A 13,914-nucleotide genomic window follows, 5' to 3' on the forward strand; every position below is an offset into this window, starting at 1 on the left:
TAAACAAATATATATTACTTTTTTATAATATTAAATAAAGAAATATTATTGATTTGAAATAAATAATACAGGTCTATAGTAAATACTTTTAAATTAAGAAATAATATTAATATTTCATGTTTTAAATAATGCATGTTTATTTAAAAAAAATCCATTTTATTTTACAATAAAGCTACATTTAAATAATATTTAAATGTAATATTTACATACATACATATACATATACATACATATACAAATATATATATACATATATATATAGTTTTTGGGATGAACTATTCCTTTAAGAAACTCTTTCACTTGCTGAGCTGTTATTATCTTCAGAAGGACTCGACTCACTTTAAGCAGGTGCAGTTTGCCGCCGGAGGTGCGTGTGCAGATGAGGAAGTGTTTGGTGAACAGAAAACACTGGCGTTCGCCTTCTTTCCTGAGCGACAGTGAACCCAGACGCACCTTACTCAGTTTACCCTTCTCCACGGAGGGCAGCTGAATCAGAGAGCCTACAGGACACACACACACACACACACACACATCAGCTCAGTACCCAGAGGAAGGAGAACATTAAAGACAGTGTTTCAGGGAGAGAGGGCAGCGCTGTCTCACCCAGAGACGCTTCTCTATGAGACAAGATGCATTAAAATGGCACATTAGATCTCATTAGAGCACATTTCACACCTTGCTGTCAGTGTGGAGCAGAGCTGAATGAGATCAGTGTTTGTGTAGAGCTGAAACAATCACACACAACTACTGACTGACTCCACTTAATATGGTCAACTTTAGTTTTAAATAGACAAACAATAATACAATGCAATAAACAATGCATTTTAAACAATTACATTTTTATTTTAACAGAAATATTTTATTCTTTAATAATAAGTATGTTTTTATGTGTGTTACTTTTCAAAATAAAGAAAAAATATTTGTTATTATTTATTATTTTATTTATTTTTATTATTTATTATATGATTTATTATTTAGGTTTTATTATTATATTTATTATTTATGTTCAAAATAAACACCCTATATATAAAATGTTTTTATAACAAATATATGTATTTTTATAAAATAATAAATCTGAATTTAAATAAAAATAAAGAAAATTAGAAATGAAATAAATTAAGTTGAAGCCCTAAAATTACTAAAACTAAACTAAAATAAATAAAAAGCTAAACAGAATTATATTTAAAACAATTAAACTACATTAACAAACAAAACAGCACATAACAAAATTACTTGAAACTGAAATAGAAATGAATATATATATTAATTTATATATATATTTTATATTCATTTTAAATTAAAAATATTATTAGTTTAAAATACATAAATAATACATATTTATTTTAAATATATACATAATTTTTTTTTTTATAAATGTATATGTTTAACATTTAAAACTGAACAGATATACAGACATATTTTAGGGTACATTTTAAAAAGTGAACATGTAACCCATAAAAATGGTATTCTAATACATGAAGTATTGGGGTAGAAGGTCATTTGACGAGGATGTCCAGCAGTCAAACACAAATGAATGACTGCAGTGAACCGTGTCTCACCCTGCCGTACAAACGTCTGGCTGGTGTCCAGCAGGATATCACAGCCCTCCACAATCATTCGCTCGATCGCCAGATTCTTACGGATGTTTTCTGTGTCACTCACTTCATCGTGCATCATTCTGAGAATAAACACACAAACACAGCTGCATCCTCTCATACACACATTCAATTGATTTTAAGTGTATTTTAAATTGAAAAACAAACTGGAGGCTACAGAATCATGACACATTCTAGGCTTGAGAGAAAGCCTTGGTCACGTGAATATTAAAAATACAATTCAAAAGCCTTGTTTGCATTTAAAAGCATAATTTTTTTTAATAGAATAACCACAGGTTTAGTGGATGACATCTGATATCATTTTACAGCGGTGTAAGGCATCTTACTGCTTTAATTAGAATTATTTTAAAAGCCGGTAAAGAATTAATTAAGAGCGATTATAGGAATTTTTAATAATACATATACATTTTAAATACAGGTTTAAAAACAAACAGTAAATAATAAGATTTTTATAATATATTTTATATTATTTTAATTTAAGGTGTTATCTAAGATAATAAAAAGTATATCATACAATTCATGATTTATTATTATTATTAGTAGTATTATTAGTATACATTTTTGTTTAGCTTTTACTCACTTGGACAGTTCCTCAAGTTTGGATTTGGCAAATTCCAGACTCTTGCGCTCCACATGTTCATGAGGCGTGTGTGCGAGGAGCTCATGAAGGGTGATGATGTATCGTGGAATCTAATAATAATAATGGAAAGGTTTAAATTAAATGCAATGTGTAGTATTGCTAGTGTTACTATTGTTTGTTCTCACGCTCCTTGCTCAAAGGTCAGAGGTCAGCGGTTCACCTGAAACATAGGGTAGGTGAGGAAGGTTTCCAGCATTCGGCCCTCACAGGCGGCGTTTGCTTCGTACTGCTTCAGAAGCTTGTCAAAGTCCCGGTTCTGTTTACAGTTGGCCAGGACCTGCAGACTGTACTGATGGTTTCGCACAAACTCCTGATAAATGTTCAGCATCGGCAGCAAGATGTCGAAGAGATCCGCTGAAACGTGACAGTTCAGCTTTCAGACATAAGATATGTGATATGTGAGCACTGAAGTGAAGTCAAATAACATATTTCATTTGTCTCTATTCTGACTAGTGTGAATTATTAGATGAGAGAATTATTCTTATGTTCATTTTTGTTCTGTATGTGGAGACTCCAAAAAACATTGCACTGCACTTCATATTATGAATCACTGTGCGAAAAAATATATTCATTTAATCTGAATTAAATATAAAATGCAGCTTAAACAAACTCACCTAAAACTAATGTTGGCCAGTTGGCTATCCGAGCCTTCAAGCCTTGATGGAATATCTCATGGAGAAACATTATCGTCTCACTTAAAAACAGCAAAAAAGAGAAATGCATGGTGTATTCATTACTAAAAAACATTTTAATCATATGATAGTTGCATATATTAAACATTTATTTGTGTAAAATAAAAGTAATATTTTTGTTTGTCAACAGCTAGCAAAAAAAGTAAACAATCTAAAACACTGTGTAATCAGAATCAGCTTCTTTCGCCAAGGGATTTGTTGGTACATATATATATATATATATATGACATGAGAACAGAGATAAGACTAAGAAAAAAAATATATTATGATAGTAATATTAATAGTAATAAAGTAGTGTACATCTGGAACAGATGATTTATGTGAATACTGTTTAGATTTTTTTCTCTAACAGAGAAAATAAGACATTTTAACAATGAAAAAAAAATCTATTGCAAATACTGTTTTCATTTTTTAATTCTGTGTTGGAAACTAAATAAAAGATGTAAAGTTGTAATTCTGAGGAAAAAAAGTCAGAACTGTGAGATATTTATCATGCAATATAAATTATTTATTTTGTGGTGGAAACAAAAAATCTGAATAGTAAGATATTAATTGCAAGAAAGAAAAAAGTCTGAATGGTGAGATAAATAATCGCAGTTTTTTTTTTGAGGTGGAAACAAACTTCCACATTTTTCACAAGTGCTCGATTCATTTAAGTTGCCCATCAGAACATTAAATATACCTATTGAGGAAGATGCTGCTGACGTCGTCGTGACTAATGGGGGGTTTTTTGGAGCTGGCCGCCATCCTGAGCGGCCGCAGGAAGCAGTTGACCAGGATGGAGAGCTGGAGCACGTACTCCGTCTCGGCCTCCACCATGTTAAAGACGATCTGGTTTCTCTTTCTCATGCTCTCGGCGTGAGGTGAGCAGATGTAGTCCTGCACGATGATCTTCCACTTCCTTCTGCACAGCCAACCACGCATGAAGCTTTGCACCTGTGAGAAAACACGCAACGGAGACGCCCCAATGACTGCACTTACGCTAAAAACAATAGCAAAGATTATTGTGTGAAGGAGGAGGATATAGAAGTGTGAACAAACGTATGTAGACAGCCATTTACCTTCTTGATTTTCTTAATATCTGGATCTTCTTCCTCTAGATTGGACTGAAAGGGCAACATTCGCTCTTTCGTTTTATTCAGAACAAGAATCTAAAACACAGATAACACAGTAAATATACACATAGCAAGGCTGCCAGGGTTTTCCTGCACAATTGGACTTTTGAACAATTTTGAGAATGCTTTGACATGAAAATTATGTTTTTTTTCTAATTTTATCATGCATCGTGACCACCAAACAGGTTTAATTGTGAACAAATAATATGAAGATGGATCATTTTACTAACGTGTATTGAACCTTGACATGCATTTGCTGTTAAAAATTATACAAATGTATTTTAAGTCCCTTATTAGGTATCCAGCAGCTGTCAACTGTGATTGAACGCTTAAAAACTAGGCTAGTTTTCATTCATTTTCAGTTGCTTTTGGGTTAGATTTTTTTTCTTAGAATAAAAAAAAATTATATATAAAAAAGGCAAATGCCTTTTTTCTTGCAATTTCAAGTTTATATCTCACAATTCTGAGAAAATTTTTAAAGTTTTATGGATAGCTATGTCAGTATATCACATGATGTAATGTTAAAATGTGTTATTAAAATGTATACATCGCATTTTATGCAATTTATCATGCAAAGTGCTTTAAAATATTTTAAGTAATTTTAAAATTAAAGAGAGTAAAACTAATAAAAAATGTGTGTGTGTGTGTGTGTGTGTGTGTGTGTGTGTGTGTGTGTATGTATGTATGTATGTGTACTGGTATATATATATATATATATATATATATATATATATATATACACACACACACAGACACACACAGGGAGGGATAAAATACAGTAAATTTTTTGCAACTACAACATATTAACTAAAATCATCCAAATAAAACCAGTATAAAAACAATAAATGAAATGCCTATCAACTGTGATTGGATGATGCAAAAAAACTTGTAATTCCTTATGGGTGTGTTTTTGAGTTTAGATTTGTTCTGGGATCTGGCAACCCTGGATAGAACCGATGAAGATGAACAGACCTCTGCCTTCAGTCTCTCGATCTCTGTATCCTGGTCTTCCAGTTGTGTCCGCAGCTGATTTGCCGCCACCTTTTCCGTCTCCATGATCTGCACCAGATGGATGTATTTCTGCATGAGAACTTCCCGCTCGATGATGAGGTCTGAATAACTGCCAGTGACGGCAGAAAGTCAAAGCGGGTTAGAAACATTTACATGAACATGCAGTGAAATACTGTGTCTGACTGCAATGCACTATAAAACCTACAGGACGTGTTTTCTTCACTTAAAATGTTAAATAAACCTATTTATTTTGCTATCCTCGCTATGCATGCTTACAGTATATTGTGAGTTGCCCAGAAACTCATCAGTGATGTAGGAATGTGTGAAATGTGAGACAATAACACAAATAATTTTGCCTGTTTTTCTACCTCATATCAATGTATATGCAATGGCACGCATCATTTCTCTATAATATCAATTAGCTTGAATGTTCTTGGTTTGAAACCCAATCCAGAAAAAAACCAATCCAGTTCTTAAGTTATCTTTAATTTAAATATTAAATAATTTGGCTAATTGTTTAATATAAAGACTTTGTTAATATTTTGAATTAGATTTCATATATAATATAATATAAATATAGATAAATAATAGATTTTCATATATAATTTACTAATCTTTTCACTTAAATTTTTGTTAAAAGGTTTAGCTGTTTTGTTTTGTGTTTTTAGCATTTTTGTCAGTTTTTCTTTTTATATGTTTAATTTGCATTTATTTAGTTTGAGCTTTATTTTCTAAAGCTTTTTAAGATTTAGTTAGTTCATTAGTTTCAACCTCTTCATTCAGAATAATAAAGTTATAATAAAGGTAATAATAAAGTTATACAGTATAATAAAAACTTTAATAAAGTTAATAAAGTTGAATCTAATGTAATCTAATTCGATCTAAAGTTATTGAAGTACTTGAAAGAAAACTAAGTAAAACAGAGAAATTATCATTTTAAATTATCAACATTTTTATATTTCATTATTTCAGTTAAGGATTATTTCAAGTAATGTAAATGTTTTTATTTTATTTTAGTTATTTAGTACTTCAAGTTTAACTAAACAAAAACAAAATAAATAAATAAATATATATATATATATATATATATATATATATATAAACACACACACACACATTAAAGTTAACAGTTATTCCATATAAAAAGTAGAATTTTTTTAAACAGTTTTATTTTTAGTAAATTATAATAATCCTGGTGTGAGACTGGTGAGGTATTTTTTCTTAGGAGAAATATCAGAGACTTCAGCAAAAGTCTCCATTCGCATTGCTATCTAACAGCTGTTAGAAGACAGGCTGACCAGCTCAGCAAAACCACATAATGTTCTCCAAAGACGTTGAATGTTTTGTCTTCTATTGTACCTGGCCTGATGAATGGCCTCCACCCACTCATTACAATCTCCATCCTCTTCTGTCCGCAGCTCCAGAGGTTTCTGCCCATCGTGGCCGAAAATCACCAGGAAGTAATACTGAAAAAGATGAGAAATTAAACATCAGAGTGCAGGCCACAAATCAGTATTCAGCATTCATATTGAATTTGACTCATAGTGAGCAACATTAAAACTTGCATGCACTCATTAAATGGATATAACTGTAGATGTGCTGCTAAGGAATTTCACCTTGAATCAGCCAATCAAAAAAAAAGGTAATATAATAAAACACCAAGCGCATCGCCAAAGCACAGTGGAAAAATATGAATAGATCATGTCTGGAAGGGAAAACTCTCATGTTGTGTTCTGGTCATTTTGACTTTGATTTTATTTTTCCCAAAAATGCTAATTACAGCTGTTACTGATTACAGATTATTACATGACGAAAACTGTAGTTAGTAGATTACTCATTTCAGGTAATGTAATTCGACTACTTTTTAGAATACTTTAATCAAACTTGTTTTAAATTTACAGAAAAAATACCATATTCATATAAAAAAGCAAAGAAAATTTAAACATAAATTTTTTTTATCAACATCATAAAATGCATTAAACACTACATTAAAACAGGGTTTGTCAAACTGGGGTCAATGTAAGAACTGAAATAGGTTTGTGAGTAAAATAAAAAACAATTGTTACCAAATCTTTTGGTCAACTTGTACACTTTCAATTAGTGCAGGTTTTGTATTTATTTTTGCAACTGATTGATCATAGGCCTCTTTGATCTTGTATAATGCAGCTCTCAGTTTCTGAATGAATATTGCCAAAATTACCCAATAATTCAGGCTTTTTTCATTAATAAATGAAATCTGAGGTGCAGATCAAAGAGGCCTATGATCAATCAATTCCAAAACGAGATACAAAACCTGTGCAAACTGAATCATTTTTGACCAGGAACACCAAATTAGGTAAATGATTTTCACTACAGAGTTTATTTTCATTTGATTATGGATAGAAATATGACCTGGATAGTTTCACCCTCAAATAAGAGACGGAGCAAAGTGTGTTTTATAGGACGTAGGCTTAAGGGCTCGTTTGTGTTCTCATGATGCACGGCTGGTGTGTGTGTGTGTGTGTGTGTGTGTGTGGTTATGTAACCGGTAGAGCTTCTCCTCTGTCTTTAATGCATTGTCCTCAGCCTCAGGCCTTGTTTAAACCGAAAGATAACAATAGACACTGCTAGCCCACAAATACATCGGATTCTGTTTCACTTTCAGCGACCCACAGAACTATAATCTCCCACTGAATGGCATTAAAATCAGCTGTATGCATCCGATTACAATAACAAAGCTCACTGACGTGTCAGAATTCATTTCTGACTCATTTGCATCATTTTTGCTAGAAGCCCTATATGCATGTTTTCTTGGGTCACGCACATGTAAACGCACACAGATTGTCCTTTCGAAGTCATGCACTGTAGACTTTTTTATTCAGATAACTGTGTCTGAGAGAAACACGATGCCAGAAGGGCTACTATTCTTAGACGGGAACCATGCTCTGTGTTGCACATGTGTTTACGGTCAGCAGAGCTCATGAAACAGCAAGAATCCCGGGAAACTACATCTGTGAGAAGCCAGGAAATATGATAAAATCAACATGCAATGGGATTCTAATGCATTTTAACATTTAATAATCATACAATAAAATAATTATCTTAGGTAAAATGTATTATTAAAATTCATTTTATTTTAAAAAAGTGGGCTGGAAAAGATTTTATCCATTAGGAATTAATAGTTACAGCTTCTGTCCCAGAACAATTTTTCCAATCTTTTCTACATAGGGATTTCATTTTCTTTTCATTGCAATAAATATGATCAAATCAGAACATTATACAACTAACACAAATATAAAACATACTAAATAAAACTAGTTACAGTGGTTAACAACAACTTAAAATATATTTTAAACATATTACTTAAAATATGTAAAACTTTCAGATATACACTAATGCTCCAAAGATTGAAGTTAAAGATTTAAAGCAAGTATTTTTTTTAAACAAATTAATATTTTTATTCAGCAATGATGCAGAAAATGGATCAAAAGTCAAAGTAAATATATTTATAAAATAAGAAAATACTTATATTTTCAATTCAAAACGCATTTTTGTTTAATTTGTATGCAAAGAATATTCAAAAAAAAACATTACGGTTTGGAAAAAAAAAAGTGAAAAAAAGATGTAAATATGTACACTATATATAAAATAACTGTTTTCAACATTGATAATAATAAATGTTTCTTGAGCAGCAGGGTCAAGGATCATGTGACACTAAAGACTGGAGTTTTGATCACAGGAATAAATTACATTTTAAAATGCATTCACATGGAGAAAAGTTGATAATATTTTAAAAAGTACTGTTTTTACGGTTTCAAATAAATGCTGCCTTGTTGAGCATTTGTTGAATTTTATCAACAACCACATTTTTTAACAGTACAATTATATAAATATTATTTATATAAAGTCTAAGAGGGCAAGCAGACTAACTTTATCACATCATTTGCGATGTTTAAAGATAGTGAGTGATCTAAAAAATAAATTGGGTGACTTTTATGCTGACTTTAAAGTGAACAGAACTCCAAGTCAGCTGACGCAGTAGGAAGCTGGTGATGTGTAAGAGCTGCAAGCATACAGTGGCACTTCAACATAACATCAGTCCTGATTTTCATGGTAGCACAAGTCATTGGCACGCTGCTGGTTGTATCAAGCACATTTCCTTCGCATCTGAATCTTTATCAAGTATGTTTAAAGAGGAAGATGAATCTAAAGCTACACAGCCAATACTGGTGCACGAGGAAATATCCACCAATCAGATAATACAGTTATGAGCACTTTATATCACAATAGCTCAAACTGGATTGGCTTATATCAAAAACTGCCAAACCATCACATTAAAAACATTACCATAATTAATGATAATTTAATTCCAAACTAAAAGCAGGCATTTCATGCAGAAGATTTTTTTTTTCCCATTTATAAATACACAGGTTAGTTTGCACATAACAAAAGCTTATTAAATTGAGTTGGCCCAGAAATCAAAGCACAATCAACATTTGCTTTTAAATTCTGTTGAAGTACTTTAAAGCCCTTTGATCTTTAACGCTGTTTAATGCATCCACAATGAGTAACAGCATATGCAAACATGCTCGACTTCAATATACACCAAGATATTATGTGCAATATGTGCAATGATAAAGAATTGAAAAGAATTATGTAAGTGGGTGTAAAAATATACATACACTATAAGTTAAAGTTTTAAATATATGTATCAATATAATAAATATTACAATGTAATTTAATAATGTGATCAAAGCTGTATTTTCTGCATCATTTCTCCAGTCTTCAGTATCACATGATCTTCAGAAATCATTCTGATATGATGATTTACTGCTCAAGAAATCACGATTTCCACTAAATAGCCCCATATCAGCATATTAGAATGATTTCTGAAGATCATGTGATACTGAAGACTGGAGTAACAATGCTGAAAATTAAGCTTTGATCACAGAAAAAAATTACATTTGAACAGATATTCACATTGAAAACTTATTTAAATTGTAATCATATTTCACAATTACTACTATTTTTTTATCAAATAAATACAGCCTCGGTGAGCAGAAGAGACTTATTTCAAAAACAAATTCCAGATTTCAGATTCCAAACTTTTGCCTGGTGGTGTAGGTCATATATAACATGCTTAGTAAAAACATAGGCAATTATGAAAGAAAAAACAACACTAAACAAACAAATGAAGAATCTTCAACTTTAAAGGTCTCACAGTTTGCATCCACACACACATGAACTGTATGTAGAACGTGTTTCAGATTAGACATCTGATAATCTCAGAGAAGTGTGTGTGTGTGTGTGTGTGTGAGTGTGTGTGTGTTGGGAGGGGGCAGCAACATCTGCTATAACATAACAGAAGAGATTTTACTTAGCTAAATCTGACAAAACCTCTCTTAAGGGGGAAGCTTAAGTTAGAAACTATACATAAATATAGATTTTTTTTATTTCAAAATTGCCAAACGTTCTGTTTTATGGTTAGGCTACAGTAATTCTGATTCATAATTCAGCCTAAAATAAATAAATAAATGATGATGATGATGAGGACAGCTCATCCTTTTTTACCACATATGTATTGTTATATTTCTCATTAGAATGTAAAGACATTTCACTTTTGTGTTTATTTGTAACTGTCATTATCCACCGCAAAAGTGTTTATTTAAACTAACAGAATATGTTTTTTTATTATTAAAATTCTAAATAAATAAATGCTTTAAAATGTAGATAAATAAAAATAATGAATCCCTACAGTAATTTAACTTAAAAATCACACTTTATTTTGATGATAATCACATTTTATGAATAAAAATATATGACCGCACACTCATTTTAATAAATACATTTATTTTTAAGTGCGTTATAGATTTTCCATTGCAGTTCTTTCTCCATAACTTGCATCTCCATAAGGTGTTTGAATGCTTTAGTGCTTTGTTAAAGAATTTAATCACATTTTTAAATCACATAATTTGAGCATTATTTAAAAAGGAAATCATCAGAATGTTAAGAAACTCAGGTTAAGGCCCATGAACGGCCAACAGGCGTTAATCTGGACAAAACGTGTCTCGTGGGGTCCCAGTAAATGGCCGGGGATCAGAATATATCTGCTTCATACGCAGAAGATGAGTGTTTAATCTGCTAGATGCTGCTTAACATGAGCAGTGACCACAGCACATGTCTGTTTAAGTGCAGGCTTGCTTCCAGGGATGTAAAAATATTGATTCCCAAACCTCTTGACCAGAGAATTCCCATGAGCTTTCTGTGAGTACTGAAAAAGCTGTGTGGCTGTCCAATATAATTATTAACATATAGTATGTATAATATAATATAAAATATAATTTAATAACGGAAACTAACACAAGCAGGAAGAAACTTCTGTTTAAATGCCATTAAAATGTTCAGGCTGATGACACATTTCAAAATAGCCAAATATCAGTGAATTAATCATTTTGCTTGATAAAGCCCTCTGTGACTAATAAAGATTCCACCTACAAGTGTCTAACCCATTAAATAATTCAGAGCTGAGCATAACTACTAAAATGTATATACACAATAGAATTTTTTAAGTCTGCACACTGACAATATTTTATTTCAGATTTGTATTCAATTTGCTGATGAAAACCTCAAAACTCTCATTTGAAGCCACAATATCAGCACACAGGCATTTACTCACTTATATCCGCTCATTTAAAAGCCTTCATGTTTGATTGAAATATATGGGCTGCTATTGCTGGTTTTGATACATCTTTACACTAACACATAGGAAGTTGTCATAAGGTTAATTAGAGGAACTAGAGCAGTGGTTTATTATGTTGGTTTCATAAATCTATTTTTTTATTTTTTTTGTTAATAATAAGGATGTTTAATTAATTTTTACTTGAAACTAATGTTATTATATTTCACAAACTAAAACCATTAAAAAATGTTACATGGAAAACAAATACAATAACAAAAATAGTTAAATTATGCTTTTTTAATATTTTATATTAAAAATAAAACATAAATGTCACAATCACCAGCAATCACCATAGTGCACTCTATCCTGGACTGCATTTCCCATAATTGTTTGCAAACATTCATCAGCACTCATTGTCTGCACCTGTGCCTTGTTAGCTCACCCTATAAAAGTCCAGTTCTTCTTGCCGTTCATTGCTTAATCTTGTATGTGTGTGAACTGCAATTATATGCCTTGTTTCATGGTTGTCCCGTGTATTGGTTGCTGGTTTTGTTTACCTGCTTGTCTTTTGGATAATCGTTGCTTGCATTTTGCCCTGTTGTTATTGTTTGGACTGATCGCCTGTGTATCTGACCTTCTGTCTATTTCTGGATACCAATCAAAAAACACTGCACTTGGATCCTCAACTTTCATGACAATGAAAAAGCAGAAACTTATTTTATTTCTGCAAATTGTCAAAATAAAGCAAAAATATTACACTAAACGTACTGGAATAAAAATTAAAAAAACAGCAACTAATAAAAATGACAAACACAATGGCGAAAATATTAAACCAAAATGAAAAAATAAGAACAGAAACAAAATAACACTGCTTCAAACTCAAATTTTAATATAATTCAATTTTTGTAATATAAAAACAAATGTAGACCCCGATGCACATTGTCCAATATGACCCTCTCAAACAGACACCAACATGTGGTTTGTTTAGAAAGCAACTAACTCCAAAATTGGCACACTTGCATCTGAAATGTGGCTTTGGTCGAGACAGCTAGTAATTATTAGACCACGGATGAAATGTGGAGTGAAACCGAGGTCAGATCATAAGTTACCTGCTGTTTATCTGAACTCTCTTTCCCAACGGTGGACACTTTGGGAGCCGGGTTCCTCTCGCAGGTGCATCCCTCCAGCAAATAAATCCCTGATGGTCTGGTGCTCTGCTCGTTCTCAAAGTAAAACAGCACATTCTGGTACAGCGCGAAGTACTTCTCGGTCCAGCGGTTGTTTTCTGCGGCTTTTTTACTCAAGAACCCACGTTTGATTCCCTCTTTACGCGCGATCATGGACAGAAAAAGCGCGTGTCCTTCATTATAACGCACGCTCTTCTGCATCTTACAGCTCTGACTGTCACACTGAACCCATCATCCTCCTCCTCCAAACACACATCAGCCAGAGATGATGATCTATATAGTCCAACCGAACGCGCTGATGCTGTGCGTAAAGGAGATTCCAGACGCGTAATTACGCACAGCGATATCCTAAAGGAGTGCGCGGGTAACAAAACAAGCGAAAGTACACTTCAGAAAGTAAAAGAGTTAACATGTATTAAATACATAATGTTTCTGAACTGCGCACAGCTACGTAAAACAAAAATAGATGCAGTGAACAGACGGTACAACAGAATCACGACCGAGATCAGCGCTAATCGGCTTTGACATCGATTTAAAGAGACAGAACTATTTACCCATTCAGTCTCTGTTTACCCGATGGTCTCTATTTACATCACTGTCCACAGAGAATACTCTCTTTCTGAAATGAGTATCGCGCTTTTCTAGGAAAGTGCATATGCTAGAACTAATCTAAATCCATTTTCAGGAACATGACTGAAGCTTTATCTCTTTACATTTTTTTTTTAAAGTTTAGTTTACACAACGAGCTGTTTTTCAATGACAAGCCACTACTATAAAACGCTACTAATAATAGGCTAATAATAAGAACAAACAACTTAATACAATCTCTCTAAATTAGCGTTCATAGGTCGAAATCATCGTATTGAATCGGTTCGTTCGAAAACGGTTCGTTCGAAAATGATTCACCAATTTATTTAGTTCGAAGTGTGCATTGACTCATTTGTATCAAACTATTTAAATACTGTTGTTCTATATTTATATAAATTAGAATGTTT

The 13,914-nt window shown here is 32.2% G+C and overlaps 1 protein-coding gene across 3 annotated transcripts in view; it reads right to left on the reverse strand.

The window, feature by feature from the left end:
* The window catches only part of rasgrf2a (Ras protein-specific guanine nucleotide-releasing factor 2a), a 32,740-nt gene extending 19,316 nt beyond the window's left edge, over positions 1 to 13,424 (reverse strand). For all 3 annotated transcript variants that reach the window (XM_059545352.1, XM_059545351.1, XM_059545350.1), the window contains exons 1-10: positions 12,842 to 13,424; positions 6,434 to 6,540; positions 5,036 to 5,183; positions 4,010 to 4,099; positions 3,631 to 3,884; positions 2,871 to 2,950; positions 2,417 to 2,610; positions 2,197 to 2,306; positions 1,560 to 1,678; positions 340 to 500 (exon numbers count right to left, since the gene is read on the reverse strand). In XM_059545352.1, the coding sequence (XP_059401335.1) occupies positions 340 to 500; positions 1,560 to 1,678; positions 2,197 to 2,306; positions 2,417 to 2,610; positions 2,871 to 2,950; positions 3,631 to 3,884; positions 4,010 to 4,099; positions 5,036 to 5,183; positions 6,434 to 6,540; positions 12,842 to 13,120 (1,542 nt within the window). In that variant the 5' untranslated portion in view covers positions 13,121 to 13,424. The remainder of the gene's footprint in view (positions 1 to 339; positions 501 to 1,559; positions 1,679 to 2,196; positions 2,307 to 2,416; positions 2,611 to 2,870; positions 2,951 to 3,630; positions 3,885 to 4,009; positions 4,100 to 5,035; positions 5,184 to 6,433; positions 6,541 to 12,841) is intronic.
* Between the last annotated feature and the right edge of the window lie 490 nt (positions 13,425 to 13,914).

Source organism: Carassius carassius, chromosome 49 (assembly GCF_963082965.1).
Source record: "Carassius carassius chromosome 49, fCarCar2.1, whole genome shotgun sequence".
NCBI classification, from domain to species: domain Eukaryota; kingdom Metazoa; phylum Chordata; class Actinopteri; order Cypriniformes; family Cyprinidae; genus Carassius; species Carassius carassius.